This window comes from Pollicipes pollicipes, unplaced genomic scaffold (genome assembly GCF_011947565.3).
Source record: "Pollicipes pollicipes isolate AB1234 unplaced genomic scaffold, Ppol_2.1 Scaffold_2445;HRSCAF=2866_pilon_pilon_pilon, whole genome shotgun sequence".
Classification (NCBI taxonomy): Eukaryota; Metazoa; Arthropoda; class Thecostraca; order Pollicipedomorpha; family Pollicipedidae; genus Pollicipes; species Pollicipes pollicipes.
In genome coordinates, this window is record NW_023596108.1 from 120,013 (window position 1) to 144,891 (window position 24,879).

At 59.3% G+C, this 24,879-nt stretch overlaps 2 protein-coding genes across 2 annotated transcripts in view; one reads left to right on the forward strand and one right to left on the reverse strand.

Annotated features, from left to right (window-relative positions):
• The first annotated feature begins 105 nt into the window (after positions 1-105).
• LOC119097157 (protein-methionine sulfoxide oxidase mical3b) lies at positions 106-4,156 on the forward strand. Its single transcript, XM_037220220.1, has 5 exons — positions 106-198; positions 811-923; positions 1,428-1,625; positions 2,278-2,392; positions 3,108-4,156. Exons 3-5 carry the CDS (start codon positions 1,481-1,483, stop codon positions 3,145-3,147), a joined length of 300 nt encoding a protein of 99 aa, XP_037076115.1. The 5' UTR covers positions 106-198; positions 811-923; positions 1,428-1,480; the 3' UTR covers positions 3,148-4,156.
• A 2,495-nt stretch (positions 4,157-6,651) lies between these two features.
• The window catches only part of LOC119097169 (alpha-1,3-mannosyl-glycoprotein 4-beta-N-acetylglucosaminyltransferase B), a 56,104-nt gene continuing 37,876 nt past the window's right edge, over positions 6,652-24,879 (reverse strand). Inside the window, exons 8-16 of the mRNA XM_037220231.1 lie at positions 17,659-17,877; positions 17,264-17,355; positions 15,796-15,926; positions 14,759-14,866; positions 8,520-8,618; positions 8,073-8,167; positions 7,639-7,775; positions 7,086-7,201; positions 6,652-6,742 (exon numbers count right to left, since the gene is read on the reverse strand). Of these exons, the coding sequence (XP_037076126.1) occupies positions 6,722-6,742; positions 7,086-7,201; positions 7,639-7,775; positions 8,073-8,167; positions 8,520-8,618; positions 14,759-14,866; positions 15,796-15,926; positions 17,264-17,355; positions 17,659-17,877 (1,018 nt within the window). The 3' untranslated portion in view covers positions 6,652-6,721. The remainder of the gene's footprint in view (positions 6,743-7,085; positions 7,202-7,638; positions 7,776-8,072; positions 8,168-8,519; positions 8,619-14,758; positions 14,867-15,795; positions 15,927-17,263; positions 17,356-17,658; positions 17,878-24,879) is intronic.

Consider the following 24,879-nt stretch of genomic DNA (forward strand, 5'->3'; position numbering starts at 1 on the left):
TCGGTGGCAGCCAGACGCTGCCGGCGTCGGCTCAGACCCGCCCTGTGGCTGGCTGGCTCTCCAGACCCGGTGTCCGTATGTCGCAGACGCGCCGCCGCCGGAGCCCCGCCCGCCGGCCGGCGGCCGCACCTCGCCGGAGGGCACGCTGTCCCGCCGCTCCCGGTCCGGCCGCGCCGCCAGGCAATCCGAGATCCGCCGGTAGGTGATGCTGCCGGCGCGACGGCAGGGTGGCGTGGGCGGACTTGGGCCCGCCGCCTGCCGCCTGCGCGGTTATGGATGGCTATCGCCGGTCGTCTTGCCGACGCTTTTCTGCAGAAGGAAGTGCATAACTCAGGAACAGAACGTGTGTGTGTGTGATGTGTGCATACTCGGGTAACCAGTGTTTCGTACGGGCTGTCAAATATTTCCGTGTGCTTTTATTTCGTGCATGCGGGCAGCGTTTCTCATCAAAAAGATATTGCACAAAAACGATTCTTATTGCCCCCCCCCCCCCCCCCCAGTATTCCAAGGTGGCCTGTCTAGGGCAATTCGTCAAGTGAAGCTTCACTTGCAAGTTTATCCATGAATAGGCAGAGTCGAAGGCTATGAGTGCTTTCAAGCCGATTGTTTAAGCTGTGTTATTCAAAACAGTTCAAGTTACAGTTGAGCAGTATGAAACGGAATGTTGAAGTGTTACACCTCCCGGACACTATGCGGAAAGGTTCGGCGCTGCGTCTAACGACTTGCTGACGGTTTAAGTCAGCTGTGGTGTGCCTGATGTTTCACCACGACGCGTTCTTGGGAGCCCACTGCCGTTTGCGGGGCCGGCAGGCAGCAGCGCGCGCAGGAGCTACAACGGGAGCTGGGGGAGGTGGAGGTGCGGCAGCAGGAGCTTGAGCAGCGCGGCGCCTCCGTCGAGAAGGCCATCAGGGGTGAACGCCCGGGTAATGGAGCATAGCAGCGTAGGCGCTATGCCTGTACCAGCACCGTCTCGGCGACGGTCTGAATGCCTTGAGGACCGGTACAGAACCGATGAAGTCTCACTGATACTGACGCTAATATCTGGCCATCGATACGTTCATCACAGGCCAGGATTGTCTGATATTCTGGTATCGGCAGAGCCCCGAGCTTTCTAGCACGGGCACCAATCCACTATCCCCGTTGCCTATTAATACCGATCGTCTGTATTATTGCACCCAAATTTTGCAGCCAGTGCAAACGCTTCGGGTCGGAGCTGAGTGTCTTGCTGAGATTCAGGCGCACTCGGTGCTTATTTGATGTTGAGGCCTGTACTGATGTGCCGCTGATCACTTATGTTCTCGTCGAAACGCTTAATAGACTGCGCTATTTCGACTTCCGAGCAATGTGAAGTGTGGCTGCGTACCCTACCCGTACCCCACTCCAGCCCGGCCACGACCCGCCGTTGACTGGCGGGGACTTCGCCTCAGGCGGTGACGGCGGCGGGGGCGAGGACACCGACCCCAGCGACGACGCCGTCCTGATGCGCCAGTGGTTCGGCCTGGTGCACGAGCGCAGTATGCTGGTGCGGCGCGACCAGCTGCTGCAGTTGCAGCTGCGCGAGCTCCAGCTGGAGGACAAGCACGACCGGCTGCAGATGGAACTACGCGAGCGCATGGCCGCGCCCGGTACGTCCCCCCTCGTTCCCCGTCCCTCGCCCCGCCCTCCCTCCTTTCCCCGCTCCCCATGTGTCTCCCCCCTCCCCCATGCCGTTCTGGGCTCAGGGGCTCGCCGTTCGTGTGGTCGTCATTGGGCAGATCAGGGCGGCTGGATACCACAGAGGTCCCGAAAGGGATAGATGTGCTACCAAGCCTCCCGCTTGTACTGACTGTTCCCGGGGCAACTCCTCCTGACCCGTACACCAGGTCAAGAGGAGTTGCCCCAGGAACAGTCAGTTCTAGCAGGCACGTTTTTCGGAGACTCAGGGTGGCACTGGCGGAATGTCGCGCCTGTGGTGCATGTTAAGACCGGGCCGGTCCCGCTAGTGTGCGCCGATGACGAGTATGTCCAATTAGGCAAGTGCCTGTACCCGCGAACATGTTTATTTCAGACGGCAGCTCCTTGTCTACACGGGTGATAGGAAGCGCTGTTAACGGCTACGTTGTGTCCACGTCCCTCTTGAGGAGCACATTAACGTAATGAATTCGATCGTGTTCGACGCACCCCGCCGGCGAGCCCTGTCGGGTTGGCCGCGCGCCGCTCGACTGACCCGCTCGCCCGCGTGCCGCCGCCTGCCCCGTGCCTGCCGGTCGTGACGCCACCCGCCACCACTCGCCGCAGAGGCCCTGAAGTCGGACGTTGACGTGGAGCGGGAGCGCGAGCTGGTCAGCACGCTGCTGGAGATATCCGAGCAGAGACGCGCGCTCCGACAGGCCATGGACGCCGAGCAGGACACGTGAGGACGGCCGGCTGCGACCGCTCCGTATCGGGCGGCGGCGACGTGTCGGGCGCGGACGGCGGCGGCCGCCGCACCCGGCCTCACGCAGAACGGATTGGCGTTCTCATTATGTAGACCTATGGATTTCGGTCTTTGCTCGGCACGTGGTGGGCCGTTTATTCGCTCATCAATGGCTAAATGGGTCCTAGCCCATTTATTTTACGTTAATTGTTTGTTGTCCTTGATAGAAATAATGGCGGCCATTGATGACTGACAAGTTTGTGATGTCCTGGCGGAAGGCTCAATTTGTCTCCTTTTGGACCCACCTAAGCATACCGTATCACCTGATGCACAGTTAATGTATGCCGCCGTATCCAGAATGAATGGGCTGACCGTACTTGTCCGGTGACACGGCGCTCCCTCCCCCCGTTCTCGTCTGCAATTCGAAGTCTTGTCGCTTTTGACGATGCGTGCATTTGTTCATTTCTGCTTCACTGACAGCGTGACGTTCGTATTGGCGGGCCAGTCACGTGCCAGCTGCGTTGACAGACGAGAGACCTTAACGGCGCGCCGGCTGTGTTGACAGACCGGGCTGTTGATTATGTTACGGCCGAGCCGCCCGCTTATTGTGTGGACCGTGTGCCGGTTGTCTTCACATGCTGCGAGTGTCGGTTGTACGCCTGTCGTCGGTCAATAGGTCGACTATGCTGACCGCGTGATGACGGTGTTGCAGACTGAGAATGGAGTGCGAGTCTGCTGAGAACCGCCAGTAGGTGCTCGGTCGGCCCCAACCCAACTGCGGTCCGGACGAGACGGCCGTCTAGCGCTCCGTCCAGCGTCTGTCCCCAGCGGCCGTCTCCGTCTCCGCGAGCACCACCTGACCCCGTGCGGTCGGAGCGGTCTCCTAGGGCCAACCAGCTGGCTCCAGTTCTGGGGGACAGGGCGTCATACCGACCACGCCCGACTGGGGCACGGCGAGCCGACCATGCCCTTGTGGCGGGGCCTGCAGGGTGTGAACCTCGGCGGCGCCAACGGCCGCCGTCGCCGCAGACCGATGCACATCGCGCCGGGCCACTGCGCGGTCGCCGTCTGAGCCACCTATTCCCGGCCGCTCCGTGCTTGCGTCGCGCCGTGTGAGGTCGCGGCTGCTCCCGCGGGGGTCGAGCTGGCGGCGGCGTCGGCGCTTGTCCACGGTGTTGTGGCATATGTGATTTTCGTGCTTTCTCGGCCGGATGGGCGCTTTGCTGGAGATGCGTTTGGAGTTCGCACTGGAGATGATCTGCATGCTGTAACAAAACATTTCCGTTGATTGCGTAGGCATTGTAAGACGAACGCTGTGTGATATTGAGTGGAGAAATATGTGGGATATTGCGGATAAAAGATGGAGTGGTTGTTGCCAACAGCCATACACCATTCGCGTCCAGATAAGGCCGTCGTATTTTCAACAAATCGTCCATGAGTGACCCTCCCATATTTAACTAACATCTGTGATCGGTTATTTCGCTTTCGTTATTTCGCTTGTCATGCCGTTGCTTGTGGTCGCATGCTCGTAATGAGGTCTTCGCATGTTCGTAGATAGAAAATATGGTCAAAGGACAAGGTGAACGCTGTATTTATGTACATTGTGTCATTGTGGAACGAACCGGGCTGGGTCGTGTTCGCACGGCTCTTGAATGCGCCATGACTGCCGCGCCCTGCGGCATCCACACTGCTCCTTCACTTTCTAATCATCAATTTGTTGATAATATAAAGACGTAACGTGAGCTGCAGTGTTACTGAGTCGATCGTGTTACAAGTATTTGTCATATGATGACGTCAACTACATGGGCCATGATCTCGCTGAACTGCAAATGGCGCACGGCTGATAGCATTGTCCAGAGGTTAGGTACATTTGGTGGACTATTAGCATCATCCAGAGGTTACGCACATTTTGTGGACTATTACCATCGTTCAGAGGTTACGTACATTTCGTGAGCTATTATATATAAACACTGGAAACGCTGCTGACCGCCCGCCTCACTCAGTCCCATAAGTGACCGCCAAAATATCCTAATGAAAAAAGTTGTGTGCTCCCAAGCGTACATTTCCTGTTGGCCTAAACGAGGCGCTGGGTCGTCAGCAGCCGTGCGCGTGGTCCACGGAGCCACGGAGTCCGCCGCGTCCGCGCGCTGTCCAGCCACACGCCGGGAGAATAAATAAAGCCACTGTATTTGAGGCACGCCGAGGCAGGAACAACGGGACAGACGACAAACCACGACCGGCTGTGCGTCCCACACACCGGGCCAGCGAGCACGGGACACTGGAACAGACTTCGACCACGCCTGCACGCACCAGGTTTGAAGCACGCGTACTCATGTCTGCTCCTTACAAACAGCTCGCTAGCGGCATCATGTCACAACGGCCACTGAGTAGCAACTTTGCTTTCGGGCTCAGCGAATTTTGTAACTAAAAACAAACGCCTTGTCGTCAGACCCGCTAAAACTCTCCAGACAAGTTGGCATACTTGTTAGCACGCGCGAGATGCGTGCAAACACGTGACCCTATCTCTCGCCACAACCATTCGCGATAAGTGTTATTTGAACATAACTCCGGCAAACATCAGGATGCGTTCACGTCGCGCTGTCAATGGCAGCTGATTGCATTAAACATGTTACCATTGTCCGCTTTGCCGCCGTGATCGGCTACATACCCGCTCACCACATTCGCAGGCAACTTAAGTACCGAGCGAAAGACCTCGCCGTGTGGACTGTACGGAATGATCCGACATTACGCTGAGACATCGGGCTCACATTGCTTCCAGACCTCCGTACGGAACAGCCCGGCAATGCACCGCGTCTCCAGTTCAGACAGCCCCCATCCCATTCCAATTGGCGCCGGTCCTTTGCGTACCCAACTCCCAACCCCGGCTCAAGGACTGGACCCGGGACCGGACCCGAGACCGGATCCGGTTCCGGCTCCGGTCCTGGGCACGGATCCGGCTCCCGATCCGGCCCTGGGTCTAGCCGGAGCCGCCGCCGAGCCGCGCCGAGGGGGGCCGCCTGGCGGTCGGGCGTCCGCCGCCAGCTGACGGGCTCCCAGACCGGCGTCCAGCGGCGCGGCACGCGATCCCGTCGGCTGCGAGCACCGCAGTCGGCCGCGCTCACGCGCCGCCAGCCGCGGCACCACACGGCCGACGCCGGCGGACAATTTACAACATACGAACGGGCTTCGCCGCTGATCCGTACCAACACGGTGAAGCACTAACAAGCGGGCGAACGGAAACACGGCGGCGCCGAACTGCAGCAACCGGCGGGGCGCTATGCACGATCTGATTAATAAATGATCACCGATGAGTCACAGCGTTCAGACAAACCGGCCGCCGCTGGAAGTTAGCAACGGAATTAAGCTCGCCGATACCTGGCAGCAGCGCCGCCATTGCACGTAAAATCGCTTGGCCGATTACGCACGGACCGGACTCGCCACGCCAACTGCCGAGACAATAGCCGTTGCAAGCAAAGAAGCAAGCAGCATAAAACTGATAGATGCCCGGAGGGCAAACATGGCGCCCGCCACTCCTGTGGTGATGTGTCGGACTCACAGACAGACAGACAGACAGACAGATGGTCGGAGCTCCGCCGAGGGCGGCAACACTAAGGTGCCCCACTATTGCCACGCGACCCATAGAATATACATGTAAGCCAGCAGCGGCGCCACCGACGACTGGCGTTAACAAAGCTACCTACCGACAAACCGTGAACAGTCCCAACAGTCGCACTCCGTCAACGATTGACTTCCGAAAGCGCCGGCCAGTGGGGCGATTGCCTTCATGCTAGTCTAGTTTAGATCACAGACAGCTCGTGTTGGGCTGCGTCAGCGGCCACTGACCACTGACCGCGGCGTCGCTCCTAGAGCGTACGGGCTGTCTTCAGTCTCCCATATCACGGACCAGGCCACAGCCCCGCCCAGCCACCGGCTCCACACACTCACGCGCGAGCGCACACACACACACCACGCACGCAGGCGCCATGGCACTTTCAAACATGTATGAGAACGAACAGCTTCGCCGAGCACTGACGACGGCCAGTCTAAGTACAAACACCGCCGCCCGAGCCGCGGATCGGCCGCGGGCACTGTTGGCGCCGTACAGCACTGCTTATCACGGGTGCGGCGGCTGGGGGCGGCCGCCACCTCCGCTCGCGCGCCGCCCTCCGCGGCGCCGCGGCTCGGCCCAGCCGCCTGACCGACAGCGGGCCTCGCCCAGGACCGCCGCGCAGGGACGGGCGCGGCCGGCGGCGGGCCGCGCCGCTTGAGCAGTCGGAACGGGAGGATGTCCGGAGGCTGACGAGCTGCACTCGACCTCAGCCGGCACTAGCTCGTCTTCAGGTGGATCTGCGGACGGGCCATGACGTCACAGACGGACCGGTCCGCTGGCGGGGTACGCGAGGCGTCCGCGCAGCGGAAGCGCTCGCTAACCGTACCCTTGGGCTTTGATCACACGTGAGGCCGTCCTTCTGATTCACGCATCCTCAAAGGGCTTCCGCTGTTTTCAGCAAAACACCCGCATTGATGACCGTAATCCTCACCATTCCCAACCACAGGCGCAGGCCGTGACGCCGCATCACAACCGCAGCACAGCACCACGTCAGCGCGTGCCGCGCCGCGCCCCGCCGCTCCGCCCCGCCCGCCCCGCCCCGCCCCGCCCCGCCCCGCCCCGCCCCGCCCCGCCCCTCACCTCGCTCAGGATGGCCCAGTTGTCGCTCTCGGCCTGCACGGCTAGCCGGGCGGACTTGGTCAGACCCCAGCCGGCCGCCAGCTCGCCCGCCGCCACGCCCTGGTCGTTGAAATGCCCTGCGGGGCGGGGGTGTCGGGTCAGCGGTCGGCAAGTGGGCGCCGGCAGGCCGGCGGGCCCCGGCGCCGCACGTCAAGGGCGTCAAAACACGAATCGGCGGCGCGCCGACAACAGCGCCCGCCGTTGCGGCGACACGGCCATACACATCCGACGGGCCGCGCTGCCAGCCCCACAACGACGGCCTGCGGAGGCGCCGAGCCCGGCACGCCACCGCGAGCGCGGCCGACGCGTCCGGTCTGGCGCCGTCACGTCCGCTAAGGCGGCCGCAGCGGCGATTGCACCCGGCCCAGGAGCCGACCTGTGTGGTGAGGCGCGCGAGGCGCCGCTCCCGGCCGCCGCCCGGCTGGGCCGTGGCGCTCACCGGTCCCGCAGGAGAGGCCTGCGCCGACCTCAACTGGCGGTCGGAGATTGGGCGTAGGAACGATGGGAGACTTACCCACTATCACATAGCCATCCGGCGTGGTTTTGTACTCTTTCAGAAGCTCCTCGGGTCGGAACTCGGGTATGATTTCGACGGTGGTGTTATAGAACCGGTCCGATGGATGCTCCAGATTTCCACTTTGGAAGTAGAAGCTGAAAAAGCACAACCAGACATTGGACAAACACCCCTAACCAAAAGTGAACAGCGAATGGTTTGGGACAATACCGCAGTAAGTCGCAGCATCCGCCTACAATGTCCAACACGTTCGCGAGTTTAACCAGCGCGTGCGCGCAGCATAACCAAACACACGAGTTCGAGCGGACCCTGATACTGGGCGGCCGCAGCCGATTGGCCTCTGCCTCCTGTAGTCCACTCTCTGGTTCGGACCGCCATCGCAGCCCTTCAAGGCTTGGGCCCGCCGGCACTCTCGGCACTCTCGGCACTCTCACCCGGTCAGCCGGACCGGCGGCGTCAGATGGAACTCCAGGTGGTCCCCTGGCTGGGGCAGCAGGCCCCAGAAGTACGTCTCGCCCTTGTAGGCACGCTGCGAATCGAGCCTCACGTCAGCGACGCCCTTCACTGCTCGAAGCACATACTTCCGTTGTGCTAGTAGTTGACGTCACCTTTTAAGTAAAAGAGCCACCACTGCAAGCGTCAGATGCACGGCAGATACACCGTCAGGACGAATGCCAAATAAAACGGCTGCCATTCACTATTCCATATCAACCCCATACATGCCATTTCATGGATATGTGCCGCAGTGCACCCGGCGCCGGAAACGCATTCCGCAGCGAGGAAACGGACCGCCCTGACATTACCGTCCGTCCGGGACCTCGGACAGCCCCGGTCACCGGCTGTCTGACCATCGCCGACCCCCGCCGGAGCGAGGCGCCTACCTCCAGCGTATACTGCTTATGCGGCTTCATGTCGCACACGATGCGCGCCGGCGGGTTAACGTGCGTCACGAACATCTGCACCTTGCCGAACTGCTTGTCCTGCAGGCAGACGGAGCCGACGAGTCAGTGTCGGCTCCGGCCGCGGTCCGAGGTGCAGGCAGTCGCCGCTGGTGGCGGGGCAGCGTGGAGCAGTGGGACGGTGGCGAGCGGCGTCTGCAGCCGCGGCAGCTGAGGGCGGGCTGGGACCGGACTCAGGTACCTAGGGAGGGTCGGCACCTCTGCGATGAACGCGGAGAGCCGACCACGACAGACCAAGCCGCCACACACGCGCCGAGGATCAGCTCGGAAATCAGTCGAGTACGCGCTCCTGGACTGATGTTCACATACATCACTGACCCGTTAGGCAGCGAGGTAGCACATTGGCGCGACGTGACGACTCTGACCGAATGCGGAGGGTCCGTGCTTCGCTGAGACCGCTCTTTACGCGCTGGTCATGCACAAACCCTGCCAGTGAAGCGTGGGCTCCAGAGCTCGCCAAGGTCCAGCCCGCCGGAATTTCGCCTCACATTACACCTCCCTGACATTTTGCGAACGGCATCGATTTTCCCACATCAGGCAGCGCCGGAACAAAAGGAAATAATTAAACAAAACTCTGGCGCGGTGGTATTGCACGCGGACACGTAGTGGCTGCCGGGCAGGACGCAGGAAACGACCGTCGGTGGCGTGCCGGAGCGAGGGGCGCTCACGGGTGCACCGTGCCGGCGCGCGTGCGGCCGTTTCACCGCCACGCCAGCGGGCCGAGGCGGGGCGGGTGGCACGCGCCAAGGTCGGCTTTCCTCCCCTGTGCGTGCGTCGGGCCGGCTGGCGGCACCGGCAGGCACGCCAGGTGACCGGCGGTTGGTCTCCCAGCCGCAGGGCAGTGCCCCCTCCGGGAGCCGGAACTCGCTGAGAGGCAGCCCCGGCCTCCGGCAGAGTGCGCGGAGCTCGCCGCCGAACGCCGTGCCGACGCCAGAGGCCATTCGGCGCCGCGCGCCACGAGCCGGCCAACAGCGGCCGTCAAAAGTCCGCACGAGTCCGCCGGTGCGCGCGCGCGTGCGCGCGCCCTGCCGGGCTACGGCACGGCGGATTCCAGCGCCGGGCAGAGAGAGGCGCGTGCTTTAGGACGATGACTGGGTGCTGGCGGAGAGCGCAGGGTAAGCTGACCGTTCCGACCGACACGGCCGGCGGCGCGGGGCGGCTAATCGCGCAGCCGGTGGTGACCAGAGAGTACTGCTCAGCGTCGGTCTATGTCGGCAGGGGCGCGACTTGGCGAACACGAAAGGACTCGTCCGCGCAAATGCAGGTCAGATCGGGGTCACGGCACCAACAGAAGTAGATCAAACGCCAGGAAACATGAGTGGGAGGGGGGGGGGGGGGGCTAACAGGTGCGGTACCGTGACACCGACCCCAGCTGACTTCGGTCGTCGCGCGGCGTACAGCGGCATACCACACCGCATCGCCTGGATACAGATGGTGTTCAACAATGAAGTGATCGTTCAAATATGAGTAGTTGGGCGGAGCAGAAATGACCGTGGTCATACCCGGTAGTCCCGCATATCGTGACTGTGAGACCCATGAAACTGAGCGTAATGGGCGCTGCATGACCTACTGCAGTTGATGCGCCCAAAAGCCCCGAATCATCACCATCAGCTGGGGCTAACTGTCGTTTGCGGCGTGTCGCATGGTACCGTTTCCTATTCAGCTGGGGCTATTGCCCTCCGCCCTCGTCCCCCCGCCCCCTCCCCAGCTCCTCCCTACTTTGAGAAGAAAGGCAGGCGGAATCCGAGAGAAAATGCCGCATTTTGGGATACGTTTCGATATTTTTCCTGCTCAACCCCCATCCTATTCCCAAACTTATTTTGCGGAAGGGCATGTCTGGTCTAGTATGTGTTTTTCAACAAATGGTGCAAGGCTGTGTCCTAAAAGCCCTACCAAAATATGAGCGGACTAATCGCGAGAGCAGAGTAAAATTAAGCTCGGAACGGGATTCCAAACAAGAGTATGGATAAATACTCCACGCCTTTCCAAACGATATCTTTCCTGAATAGAAAATAATACAAAGCATGAAAACAATATAAAATCACGATACAGTTGCCATCCAACATCAGCGCACCAGACAGACGTCATTCCAAATGACGCCCGAGAGCAAACGTCAGTGTGGCGTATAGGATACACAACTGCACGCATTGCGTACGTGCACGGTCTTGCAACGTCATCACCACACAGCAGAGACGTGCCGGCAGCAAACGTGTACACTTGGAGGGTGCGGGTGACGCAGGCACAAGCGCGCCGGGTCTCGGCACGGGACAAGTCTGCCGGTCACGACGACACCCGCGCCGTGTACATCAGCAGAGGTCACCACGCAGGCCGATGCCGGACGCCTCACTTCACGGTCACCGACCACTGCAAATCTCCTCGCGAGTGCCAACATGCTGGTGTCAGCAACGGTAGCCCTCTCTGGCCTGAGGGACCGCCGGGCACCGTCCGCGGCGGGGGCAGAGCACGTGCATGCTGGCAGCGTCAGTGCCGCTCGGCGGCCGGCCGAGTCCGTGCCGGCGCCGACTCTGCAGACCAGTCTGACGCACGCCGGCACGTGGGCACACACACGTCTAGTGTCGTCCTGAACCAAATGCGCAGGGGAGCGGCGGCGTCGCAGACCAGCTGCCGCAGCACATGCCCGGGACAGTCACCGTGGGGCGGGAGCGGTGCTTGGCGACCCAGCGCGGGTTCTCCGGCGACCACTGCTGGCGCTCTCCGCCGGCCCACGAGTCCTGGGTCACACAGAGCCGGTCAGCGCGCTGGACTCAGCGGCTCGGGTCGGGCGCGGCCGCCGCCGGCCGCCACCGGCGCGCCGCGTGGGGTCGCGAGCCGGCGCGGCTGCGGCGGAGCGGACTGCGCTGGTCCGCCGCAGGACCGCGGACGCTGCGCGCCTCGCCGGTACACACCGCGACAGGTCCCAGGACCGTTCGCGGCCGACCCGGCAGAAGAGGCGCCGCAGTGACCGCAGCAGTCACCGATCGTGCAGTGTGCACACACACGCGCACACCAGATCACTCACTGTATGACGCACGAAGAGCGCGCAGCCGCTGCCAGTGCTACATCAAGCGAGCAGTTAGCGGGGCACAGGACAGCAGTTCAGGCGCGCAGCGCGGGTCAACCATAGCTGAAGCCAAGCGGCAGCGCGCAGCAGCCAACAGTCAGCTGGGGACGCTACCGACGGCCAGGATCGCGCTAAGCCTCGACGCTCGTCGTCCAGACACCGGCGAGCAATGCAGACTGTATGGACCGTGCGGTGTAGGTCACACGGGGTCTCAGCATACCATAACTTACTGAAACTCTGTCCCTAGTACATAATGGCAAGAAGCGTCGCATGTCCCAGTCCACTAACCGCCCACCATCCGCGGCCACCCGCGTCACGGCCGATGGTCGATGTCCAACGTTGAACAGGCCTGAGCGGAGGTTAGAAATCCTCCGGTCCAGCGGATAGCGACATCTGGCCGACTCCAATCACCGGCGCTACGCTGTCATAAAGCTGCAGTGCTCTATCGTTCCCATCCGGTGTCGGGCCCGCGCAAGCTAGCGGCGTCGGATAGGCAGCGGCGGCGGGTTGGTCCGCAGCGGGGGTGGGTTACAGTCTGCAGCGGCGGCGGGTTACAGTCGGCGGCGGCGGTGGGAGCGGTCTGCAGCGGCGGCGGGTCAGTCGGCAGTGGCGGCGGGTTAGTCGGCAGCGGCGGCAGGTTAGTCCGCAGCGGCGGTGGGTTACAGTCCGCGGGACGGCGGGTTAGCCCGCAGCGGCGGCAGGTTAGCCCACAGCGGCGGCGGGTTAGCCCGCAGCGGCGACGGGTTAGCCTGCAGCGGCGGCGGGTTAGCCCGCAGCGGCGGCGAGTTAGTTTGCATTGACAGAGGCTAAGTCCTCAGCGGCGACGGGTTACAGTCTGCAGCGGCGGCGGGCACACGCGCGGCCTCCACCGCGTGCCGGCCGTGCCGCAGTGGCCCATCAGCCTAATGAGGAGCCGGCGCGGCTTGCCTCAGGCCCAGTGGGAAGCATCGCCTGTCACGCCAGGGCGGGGCCGAGCCGCGCAACACCACCACGCGACGGTGACGGGACGCCACTGGAGGGGCGCGGCGCCGCAGGCCGTGGCCATGTACGGCAGATCACGGAGCGGCCCGCCCAGCCGGCGCCTCATCCCGCGGCCTTTAGCGGCTCGCCACCGCTCACCTGCACGGCGACAGGGCGACGGCGCGGCTCTGTTGGCACGCCACGCCGACTGGTTCCGTCCCAGCCGGCCAGCTCATCACTCACACGCCGACAGCCACTGTCTGCCGACAAGCCAGCTCACAGCGGGCGGGGCCAGGGGCTGGGCGGCGATGTGCCGGGGAGGGAGAAGGAGAGGGGCGAGCGGCCGTTGAGGCCGCCGGCCTGACCCTACAGGCGGCCGGTCCATTCCGCCCCCCAGTGCCGTGGCTGGGCGATTCCATTGAAGCACGACGGTGTTCCGGTCGCTAGTGCCGCGCTCGGAAGATTCACCGCTCCGATCGCGCCAGCGCCGGTCGTTTGCGGCCATTAAGTACGGATGGAGAACGCCAGGGATATTACACAATGGCGTTCCCTTTCCTTTTCATCGGAAACGGCATGGTCAAATTCTGAGGCAAAGCCGTTTACCAGAACTAAAGTGCGAGATATTTTTCTACCGTGGGCTGTTTAAAAACCACAAACACGTCTGTAAGTGCGTAAGGTACAAAACCATATGGCGGAATCCCGCACACAAAACAGACTGCAGAATTTTGCAGGACTGTGGTCTTTTTTAGTCACGAACAGAGCGACTTGCACACTTACTTCCATGCTGCCGTTAGAGAGAAGTGCCCATCTTGTTTGGCGTTATGAACGAGGCGTTTCAACCGCAATGGCAAGGTAAGGACGTGCTAAAATCCGGGCCGAATCCCACGACGCTGTTGTCATTGGGACTTCACGACGCAACCAGTTGCTAAGGCTATATGGCATCGCCTGCCTGTCACCCTGGCAGAGAGGGCGGGCACCGTGGGTAATCGAATTCCGCACCTCTGGTTTTCCGGATGCGCAGCGGTTAACGCCGATACGTTAACCACTACACTAGCCCCCCCCCCCCCCCCCCCCAACGTGCCATTTGGCTATGTTGGATGTCGTTCACAACTTCATTACTCTATGCTCACAGCACGAAGCACGAATGCGACTACCGAATTCTCCATCAACCCACGACAGCCCCTGTCCTGGCGCATTCAGACACCTGGATACCAGTTCCAATAGTCCTCATGAATGATTCGACGCAAAGTCCACTGCCCTGGACTGATGGGAGGCAGCACGCGTCAAGAGACAGGTTCATAAATCAGCAGCGTGAGCGAAAATTCATGACACGGCCAGATTTACGGGCAGCCAACTTTGCTAATTGACACGGGGGTGAAGCAGCTTGCGCCATGCAGGCGAAGTACAAGGAGCTATGTCGTTCATGCTCTCTGAAAGGTTTCAGGTTGAGCGAAATAAAGAACAGAGAAAGCACATGAAACTGGATCTATTTTGGTACTGTGATATTTCGGTACACTTCTACGTTACGGGCGTTATTAGTTTGCACGAGCAGGCCTACATGGCCACGCCTCCAGCTCCAGCAGCCGGATGTTAGCTGTGCTCCTCGATGAACATCTCATCATGACAGTCACATCACCACCGTTGTTCGCCGATGTGACGCACACCTGCGCTGTTATCCGTGATTTGACACCACTTCACCATCGATGTTGTGAACCTACTGGTCCATACCTGCCGTTCCCACTATTCCCACTACATAGTTGTCTGCGCTACGCAGTGGTCTGCAGATAACCAGTTCGGAGTCTATTCAGTCCGACTTGAGGCGTTTCGTACCGAAAGAGAAAGGCGGCATTCACGTCCCCAATAGCATATTTATAAAAACGACAATCTTGCGATGGAGAACGCCTGTCAAATGGTGATGGAACGAGCATGGAGCAACGGCGCAGAACAGCATGGTCAACCACAACAGCAACATCAAGGTCGCACCACGTCGCTACCCCCAGCGCCATCCTTTTCACGAATCGTACCTCACGACCGGATACCCGAAAAAGTATCCCTTCCGGAATCTATCTCTCAGTGGGGCCAATGCCATGACGTGAGGCATTCGTCTCCACCAAAGCTGGTCAGCTTCAGCGTCTCTTACCTTCAGCTTTTGCACCTTGCCCTTGAGGGAAGAGTGTGTACCGATGTGCTGGAACAGCGATGGCTTGAAGTGCAGCCACACTTTGTCCTTCTCCTCTTTACACTTCTTCTGGAAGACGGCGGGCACCACGTTACCGACAACTCCATCTGGTACGCGAGGACTTGGGATTATCTGCGAGTCTCCAGATGTCCATGAGACGGTATGCGGGCGCTAAGGCGAGGTCACCGAGACAGTCCTTGGGCTGCTGCTGTCAAATGTCTTTTACTGCGGCCAGGCGATAAAAAGGACCAAACACTACGGAAACCATGCAACATACGACAGGTGAATGTCTTCATGTCGGCTACCGTGTCCGGCACCGAATAACAGGAAGTGTAAACGAGCCATAGGTTTCGTGTTTAACTGAAAACCCGGAAATGTCGCCATCTTCTGTTCCGTTTCTACCAACGTTAATTCAGACCACACCAGGAACGGTCATAAATTATCCACACAACCATCCGCTACGAAAACAAGCAGGCGACGACTTATGGTCCTTTGGTCCGGCCCTTTATTCGACAAACAACGAAGTCGTGTGGCCCATGGCGAAGCGCCGCCCGCCCGGCGGTCGTCGAGCGGCAACACCGCGCTCTTGTCGAACCGGCACATCTTGGTCTGCACCACTCACTCACCGTGCTCTTGTCGAACCGGCACACCTTGGTCTGCACCACTCACTCACCGTGCTCTTGTCGAATCGGCACACCTTGGTCTGCACCACTCGCTCACCGCGCTCTTGTCGAACTGGCACATCTTGGTCTGCACCACTCACTCACCGTGCTCTTGTCGAACCGGCACACCTTGGTCTGCACCGCTCACTCACCGTGCTCTTGTCGAATCGGCACGCTTTGGTCTGCACCACTCGCTCACCGCGCTCTTGTCGAACCGGCACGCCTTGGTCTGCACCTCTCACTCACCATGCTCTTGTTGAACCGGCATACCTTGGTCTGTACCACTCACTCACTGCGCTCTTGTCGGACCGGCACACCTAGGTCTGCATCACTCACCGCGCTCTTGTCGAACCGGCACACCTTGGTCTGTACCAGGTTGATCAGAAGCCAGTCGGACGGCTTATCGTTGTTAAACATGACCAGAAAATGAATCAGGGGCAGCAGCTCCACGGTCTTGAAGAGCTTGCCTGCGGCAGCAGAGGTCACCGGCGTCAAGGAGCAGATCGCGTCGGGACACACACGATCCAGCTGCGTGCCGCGGTAAGGCGGAGGAGGTCGAGACGTAAATACAAACGCGTGAGGAGGCCCAGGCCGAGTCGGAGACAGGAGCACACGGCCTGTACAGAGTCGCGGTCGGCGGCAGGGAGGTCGGTGCGGGGCCCGCGTGTCAACTGGGTGGATAACGGTCACCAGGGGCGCGGCCAGGATCTCTTAAGCGGGTGGGAGAGCTCAGTCAGCACCCATCACAACCGAACGGAACGTGCCTCTTCGGGGCTCGGTAGAAAATGCGGGTCTGGAGGGTCCGTTTCCCCTTCCTCTCCCTCCCTATGGCAGTGTTTCTGGCAGCCACAATACCCCGGCCGTTCTGTGTACAGAACACGCTGGATGCCGGTGATCCGACACCACCGTCCGATGCTGCGCAGAGCGTTGACGTCACGAGCGCGTGACATACGCGCCGCCCCGTCGATAATGAATGGCCGTCAGCTGAGGGGTAGGACCCGTGTGCCGAGCACGTGTGAAAACGCTCACGTATACGCACGCTCTGGCAAGCGCCAGCACGCAGGTGGGTACACAGCCGCTTGATCGGCGCTTTTCATGCGCAGGTCAACGTCAGGTCTGGTCCGCGCGGCGACATTAACACTCGTGGAATACGAGCTCCCGTCCCGCCGGCGGTGCGCTGCCGAGTACGGCAACACATTCCGCGTTGCCTACGGCCATGGCGCTGACGCACGGGGCTGGACCCACAACACATTGCCCTCTGTCGTATCGCAGCCTCATATTGCAAGGGCAACCGATACACAAAACCCTACCCCAGCGGCAGGCCTGATAACACACACAAACCATGACGCTAACACTGGCCCGAGGGTGCGGCCCGCGCGCGGCGGGAGTGGCAGCCCAGCCGACGATGTGAATGGCAGCCGCGGCCGGCGCGACACCGACACGGCCCCGGCCGAGCTGGGCCGGCCCGGCTGGAATTACAACCCGGTGCGCGCAGGGCGCTGGCGCGAGCGCGGCGCGAGCGCGGCGCGGCCCCGTCCGCCTCCACCGCACAGGTTGGACGGCCGCGCGCCACACGTGCCGCGACCGGGACATGGGGCGTGGAACGACAACTGTGCGTGGCTGATCGCCACTGCTTACGGAATGAACAGTCGTAATGGTCCGGGGACCTGGGATCAGACCAAATGACACAACGACGTGGCTAACGCAACACAAAGTGCTTGGTTAAGAGACTTCAATCGTGGTAATCTATATTTTCGCGTTGCCCACGCATAGCTAGAACTAATGGGGAAATGAATCATCTTACCGATAAAGCCCAGTTGGCAGAAGTCTAGGAGAAACCAGTTCTTTTTCTCCGTTATTTTTTGAAGAGCGAATTCCTTCATCCGCGTGACGTAACTGAAAAACAAGAATGCGTTACCACTCGTTACATCTCATGCAGCTTACTTCCCATATTCTCATCGCCAGGCGCATTACTTCCCTGTCAATTTCTCAGGACGAGAACCCATGGCCACAAATAATTCACTGGCACGTCGCCTGGTCAATCGCATGCCGCATCCTTTTACGACACATGGTACAAGCACGCGACGCCGTACCGGGGGCCACCGATCAGGTGGCTTCCCCCCCCCCCCCCCTCCCCCCACAGTGACGCGGACAGACGGCGGGCCAGCGCAGCACCGACAGTCTGCCGACGGCGCTCACCCGGGCTTGGTCATGATGTCGTCCTCCAACTGAACGTAGAAGAGGCCGCGCGGCCGACAGTACATCATGAGGAAGGCGAAGTCGAGATTCTGCTTGGTGCGCCACTGCACGCGCTCCAGCGGGTCGTCGAGAGTGCGTCGCACCGTCTCCCGCGGAGGGTAGTAGTCGGCCGACGGCGAGATGATGTCCACCAGGCCCGAGTCCACCTCCACCGGGAACCTGCCGGCAGAGCGATGTCAGGTCATCGCCGCGTGCCATGTCGAGCGCACGGCGCGCCATGTCGTGTCATGGCACGGCACGTCATGTCAGGCGCATGGCAGGTCGTGTTACGGCATGGCGCATCGACGCGTCGCGCGGACATCACGCCACACGGCGCCTCGCATCACGCCATGTGCTCAGCGCGCCATGTCACGCCATGTTGTCACGCTGGCGGCTCACGCTTAGAGCCATGCATGGCGTGCCAGGCCCTTCGCTGGCGCTGGGTGTACGGCGAAAGGCTCACGATTTCGCGGCGGAGGGAGATTACATAACTAGAATTGGATGACGAAGGGTGGAAGTAATGCTTCACAATTGGGGTGATTGCGCGGGGCCCCGCGTTACCTGTTTTCGACAGGGCTGAATAATGAAGATCATCGGGCGAGGGACAGGAAATTAGAAATGCTACGATAAAACGAATCAAAGTTTCGGCCGCAAAGCACCATGCGAGATGTTTTAAAGCTAAACGTACGATTTTAATCACAAACCTAGGCACCAGATAGGTAGAGGAAGCCTCTCAACTTTTCACATACTTAAAGCCTACCAACGAATAAGGACAACTGGATCAGCTCAAGCGATTCAGCAATAATCCACTGACCCGTCACCCCGCATCTCATCCCATAGCGCTGCATATACTCGTTACGTATACCACGTCACACTGCGTACGGATCACCCAGACCACTCGGCCCAGCGTCTGTTACTTCGTAGCCCCTAGGAGCAGCCGCGCAATATCACGCGATATTTCGCGAGAGGATGACAAATGGGAGACTCTTTGTTTTGTTGTAATCTGCTTGAATTCGTTCACATTCACTGACTGCGCTTGTAATGTTGGTGCAAAGGGAAGCATTTCATATATGCCATGCTCTCAGATTTGTGATTCGAATTGTACACTTCACTTATAATCACTGCTAATGATGGCTTTTGATCGAAACATGCGCTCGATGTAAAGCTGCCAATATCCAGCATGGATCCAGCCCTCGTGTAGTAAAGGTCTATATTGTCACTGTCTTGTATTTACCAATTTCCAATATATTTATAATTGCTTAAAGCATAGCAATGGTCAAATTATGTACTACGTCGACTGCTCACTGTTTGCCCTAGAGATCACGTTTAGTTTCTTGTCATTTACAGCCAACACTTCGTGGGTTCACAGTTTCCCGTCGACATCAAGCATATGGTATGGGCATCTAAAAACAATTCCACGATCGACGAACTCTGTCGACAAATTTAGCCACAGGTCAAAGATACACATCAAACACTGAGGACCCTACTTCAGCCGCAATCAGATCAATCAGTTCGAATCACTACAAGCAAACAGCTGGAGCACATTACGCCCGTCCGTCTCCGCCTGAGGATCAGCGGTCGGTCCCGTACTCGACCTGCCCGTGGTCGCGTCCGTGCCGCGAGCCCACCGCCCGCGGGCACCGGGCGGGACACTCCCGCCGACCCGCGCCGGGCCAAGCAGGTGGGCGCCACGGCGGGCGCCACGCACCCGCGATCGTTACAGCCGGCGCCGGAGCCCAAGCTCGCCAGCCGGCCGCACCCGGTCGGCGAGCGAGGTCGGAGAAGCACTGGTGGGACGTGAGTGACGGAGCGTGAGGGGCGGGGTGTGATGGACGAGCCTCGGGCGGAGTCGGCCGAGCCGGAGCCAAACCTGCCCCCTCCCCTCCCCGGCCGGGGGTAACGATCGGACCGGCCGCCCGTTGGAGCTTCCTCCAATTAACCTGGCTCAATCAACAACACACAGCTGTAAGTCCCCGCTGATCCTAATTTGGCGGATCTGGGCCCGCCAAATTGGGTTCAGCCATTCAATATTATTACTGATAGGAGCGTCTATTAACCCTTACCACCTGGCAATTTATTGTACTGCAAGCAAACAATACCTATCTTGCCCGGTGAGAACGTGCGTGGTTCATGCAGAGTTCTTGCCGAGGCATTTGACCCTGCCATGACGCATTACCTAACTTAAACGTAGTGACTAATGTCGTGCTAGCATATCGCCTGATGCTACTGGTGCGATAGTTGCGTGAATTCTTCTATCATACTAGATTTTCCGGCTGTACGATCCTTTCCATCCGTGTATGTCGCAGCTGTCTTCAGCCGCAGGTCATCGCTCATCAGATTTGCAAAAGAGGGCCTGTAAATGACCTAAGCTTCTCGAACCGAGCCCCATGACCTTTCGAAGATGTCGTCACTTCCACACAACAGAGCAGTGCACAATAAGTCACTTAATTATACGCGTCAAAGAACTATCTAACGACAGAGTCTGATTTTGTTTGGCGCCGCCTTTAATTTGTCTTTTATGGACATGGTGCAATGGTGCGGCACGGCGATATGACCCACGAACGCGGTGCAATGGTACGGCACGGCTATACGACTAAAAAAAAGTTCGAAAAGCACCACAGAATGCAGGTCATGATTCGTGGTCACGATTCGTGGTCATGTTTCGGTCATGATCGCGGCTGTGTGACCTAATGTCATGTCGCCGTTCAGAATTACTCAGTAGCGGTCAGCCTGCAGGAGTTATTAGGTGGGGGGGGGGGGGGGGGGGGTCAATCAACAATCGACGCTTTCCTATTTGTTGACATAATTGATCGTTACAGAACCATGCCAACTGTACCATACTAATGGACCTGACTCCAATATGTTCGCATTGCTGCAATTCAGGCTTACAATAAACCTGCAAACATCAATGCTACTTACACACAGAATGCATTCATTCTAAAACATGTCGTTAGGGGTGTATTCGCGACGATCCGGACGACAAAGATTATACGTGATGTGAAGGCGAATCTTTGCCGGATGCGCAGAATTTTTTTTCGCAACCCAATCGGAGTGAAACAGATAAGACGCAACATATTCAATTGTTACGAGGCCAATTTGCATGCCCAGGACCGCAACGAGTGATGAAAATGAGTTGTATACGTCACGAAGAACGTAATTTGTCGTTTCCATTCTTAGGAGCACTTACAGTATCTGCAAACGAAAATACTGTCTGCGTGTGCAATTATTGTCACGACAGTTTCGAAGATGTAACCAACGAGTCGCGCTGCAAACACCCTCGGCAAAGATAATACGTGTTGTCACGTGGAATAGAATATTCTTGGTGTCCTGCGAATACACCCTAAATATACAAAGCGATACTGACATTGTGCACTACATCAGCGTGGGCCACCATCACAGTGCACTGCTACTCCGTGACACAGCATGCGATGTCCAGCGCCCGGTGGAGCGTGAAGCCAAGCCTGCAACCAGCGTGGGGCACCATCACAGTGCACTGCTACTCCGTGGCACAGCATGCGATGTCCAGCGCCCGGTGGAGCGTGAAGCCAAGCCTGCAACCAGCGTGGGGCACCATCACAGTGCACTGCTACTCCGTGGCACAGCATGCGATGTCCAGCGCCCGGTGGAGCGTGAAGCCAAGTCTGCAGCCGGCTGCACAATTCCTGAGCGGTGGGCAAGCTTTACAACAGCAAGACGTAACCCCTGGTACTTTTCACTCTGTCACGCCTGTGGGTGCAGGCAAGTACCGTCAGCTGCCATTTATTCCTTTGATCCGTTAACAGTTAACGACCAGACGGCACGTACAAATAAAAGAAGACCGGCGGGTCGCGCTTGCAGAGCATGCGTTGCATGCGCTTGCATGCGTAAAATATACTTGCGTACAAAAATTATGCCTAGCGTTGTATAGTGGCTCCCAAACTGCTCTGCGCGGCGACAGAGGCGCCGATCACGTGACAGGCCGTTCAACGCGATTGACTGCGCATGATGACGTTAAATAAATCGGAGCAATTTTACGAGCCGGAAAATGTACGACGATCAAAACGTTGCCAGGTTTACGTTTGCTACGCTCGCCCCAGACCGTAACGCTGTGGTCACAAGCATGACCCTCAAGCCGTACCAGTGCAGAGCTTGGGCCTCATCAATTTGGGAAGGTCTTCTTTACCTTACAGCGAAACCAGGAACACCAATAGCACCAATAATTTCCAAATGAGCCTGATGGAACAGCTCGCAAGATTATCGCGTGCGGAAGGGAAATATCTCACGAATAATGACATTCCGCAACCCCTACGAGCGCAGCAAAAATTCGCTCTAGGGCCTTGAGCAAAGACAGTGCCCGTGCAGCCAAACAATTCCCATGTAGCCCGAGTGGGCTAATCCATTAAAACAGCCTTGATGATGCCCCTTTCAAACTGAGCACACAACACCTGAGACAGGACTGATAAGCAGTTAATGCACTTTAGGCTCAATGTGCAGTCGGCTTGACAACCCATGTCACGCAGCAGGTAACTGAAGCCCAGACTTTATTCAATTAGACCGGAACGGGAAAACGAAACGCCAGATGAGCACGAGGGCAATCAGGTACCCCTCACAACCTTGAGGTCGTGTGTGGTGTGCATCAGGTTTTCTCATCGCGGAAGATTGAGATCCAGTGAAATAACTAGCGTGTACCAAGTGGTTCTGCACCACTCATTTTCATTGCGGGACACCGCGGTGCCGGACTTAAATATGTATTCCACAGCCAGCCTCACGAGCTATTGCCCAAGTGGTGGAAATGAGGCATTCATAAAGCCAGCATTGGGAATGGCACGCAAGGCCACAAATGGCGGCTTCTACCACCGCATCCTAGTAGTTAAGAAATTAGACCAGTAAGAGTCCCGTCGACAACTGGAGAGCCGCACAGCTGGACGAAAAAACGGCTCCTCGGCCAACATGCCAGTTGCAAGCGGACCAGGCGCATGTAAGCGTGGCATGGGGCACGGAACCGGACCAGTCCAGAAAATCCGCGCACGTATGTCTTGTTATTGTTTGAGCACGCGAGCGAAGGTCCGCCGAGAGCCAACCGGCCTGTGCGCACGGGTACGGAGGGATGCCCTCTGCAGCCTGCACCCTTCACTCTCAGCCTGGGTACATCGTCCTCTACAGCCTGCACCCTTCACTCTCAGCCTGGGTACATCGTCCTCTACAGCCTGCACCCTTCACTCTCAGCCTGGGTACATCGTCCTCTACAGCCTACACCCTTCACTCTCAGCCTGGGTACACTGTCCTCTGCAGCCCGCACCCTTCACTTTCAGCCCGGATACGCCGCCCTCCACAGCCTGCACCCTTTACTCTCAGCCCGGATACGCCGCCCTCCACATCCTGCACCCTTCACTTTCAGCCCGGATGCGCCGCCCTCCACAGCTTGCACCTTTTACTCTCAGCCTGGGCACAGCGCCCTCTGCAGCCCGCACCTTCCACTCCCAGCCCGGGTACACCGAACGCGCTCACGGAACTGAGTAGAGTTCGTGAGCGAGCTCCCGGCAACTCCCTCCTGCAATCACGCTCCTCAACACGGCGCACGGATGGTCCGGCGCCGCCTGCGGTCGGTCGTGGTCAGCGGGCTCCATATGGCCGGGCGGCGATATGTTATCGCCCTCCCCACTCATCTATCATCGCCAATGAGCGATACCGGGCGGGCTTAAAGGCGCATCAGTCGCACGGCAAGGCTAGTTTTGCTGGCGATAACGGCCGTATCGCTGTTCTGATCAATCATGCAGCACCGCGATTGGCGTCTCATCTATGTAAGTAAGAATAGACGCCGACGGTGGCACACTCGCCAGGCCGTAGTGACTCACACGCAATTGATATGCCTGCATAACAGCATGTTTTCATGGACACCTGGTCGGCGGCATGCCATCATATATAAGTGGGCATTCTTTTGCATGTGAGCTCACGAGACCGCCAGACGACATTTCGTGTCACTGCCACCCACGCCTGCACCCGCGGGATCAGCACCTCCTGTTCCTCTTCCCCGCTGAACGCCTGCTCCCCTCCCCTGTCAGACCCCGCCTCTTGCCGCGCGCGACCGCCAGTCGCGGTAACGGTCCCCCTCGGTACACCGTCGGTGACCTGAGGTCAGCCAACACGGCCCGCCGTCCGCCGCCAGGCTGAGACTGCAGCCATCGGTCCAGTTCGCCTCCGGCCGGCCATCTGGCGCTGCCCAGCTCGGACGCCCACTCCTAGCCCCGGCCAAACAGCTGGCGCCGCGGGGATCCCTGAACCAGCCCACTATCATACTATCATGACGCCCACCTGGTGCTGCCCCTCCCTCCTGCAGCATTGAACCTCGCGAACCCGGCCGGCCACCTGGCCACCCGCCCCTGATCCCGGGTCGGACGGTCGTTTTATAGCACACACGCACTTCCATCAGCCTGAAGCACGGACAAATGCTACGATCTAAACCTGTTGCAATTATATCTAACTACGGAGAAATGTGCTTGACAAAAGCTTGTCATACTGGCATCATCGCGCTGTGAAAAAATGTATTGTGCACCAGTGTATGAATACCAATGTACCATAGCCTCGGAGTGCAATTTACAGCTCTGGCTTCTATGAGACCGGCTACAGGTCGCTACAATAACACCAACCTCTCCCACCTTCGGACACTTTCGAATGACACTTGGACACTTGGCTGAGCCGCTAATGACTTACAACAAAAGTAGTAACACGCTGCTTAAAAGAACGCATCACCCTCGGTACGAAAACAATCAAGCCAGTGACAGCAGCGGGATGCAATGCGTCTCATCCGGGTACGACGCGAGCTCCCCCCCCCCCCCCCCCGCCGGGCGGGCGGCGGTGTCCGTGTGCCCGCCGGTGATCGGAGCGCTTGCGGTCGGTCGGCACGCCCCAGTGCCCTCGCACGTGCCCTGCTGACCTCCGGGCCTGGGCGGCGCGCGCCACGGCAGGGCGCCGGCTGCGCTAGGCGGCGGGAGAGGGCCTCGGGACGGCGCCCGCCGCCACGCGGCGGGTAGCTGCTGCGTAAGCAGAGTCGCGTCCCGCGGCTCTGATGCGTGACGCTGCGTAACGAGAGTCGCGTGGAGGAATGCCCCGCTAAGCAACGATCGTACTGTCTGCAGAAAGAGCATTACTCGGCATATCGTAACGCCAAAACGCATCGGGTAATGGGAGCATGGGCAAGTAGGG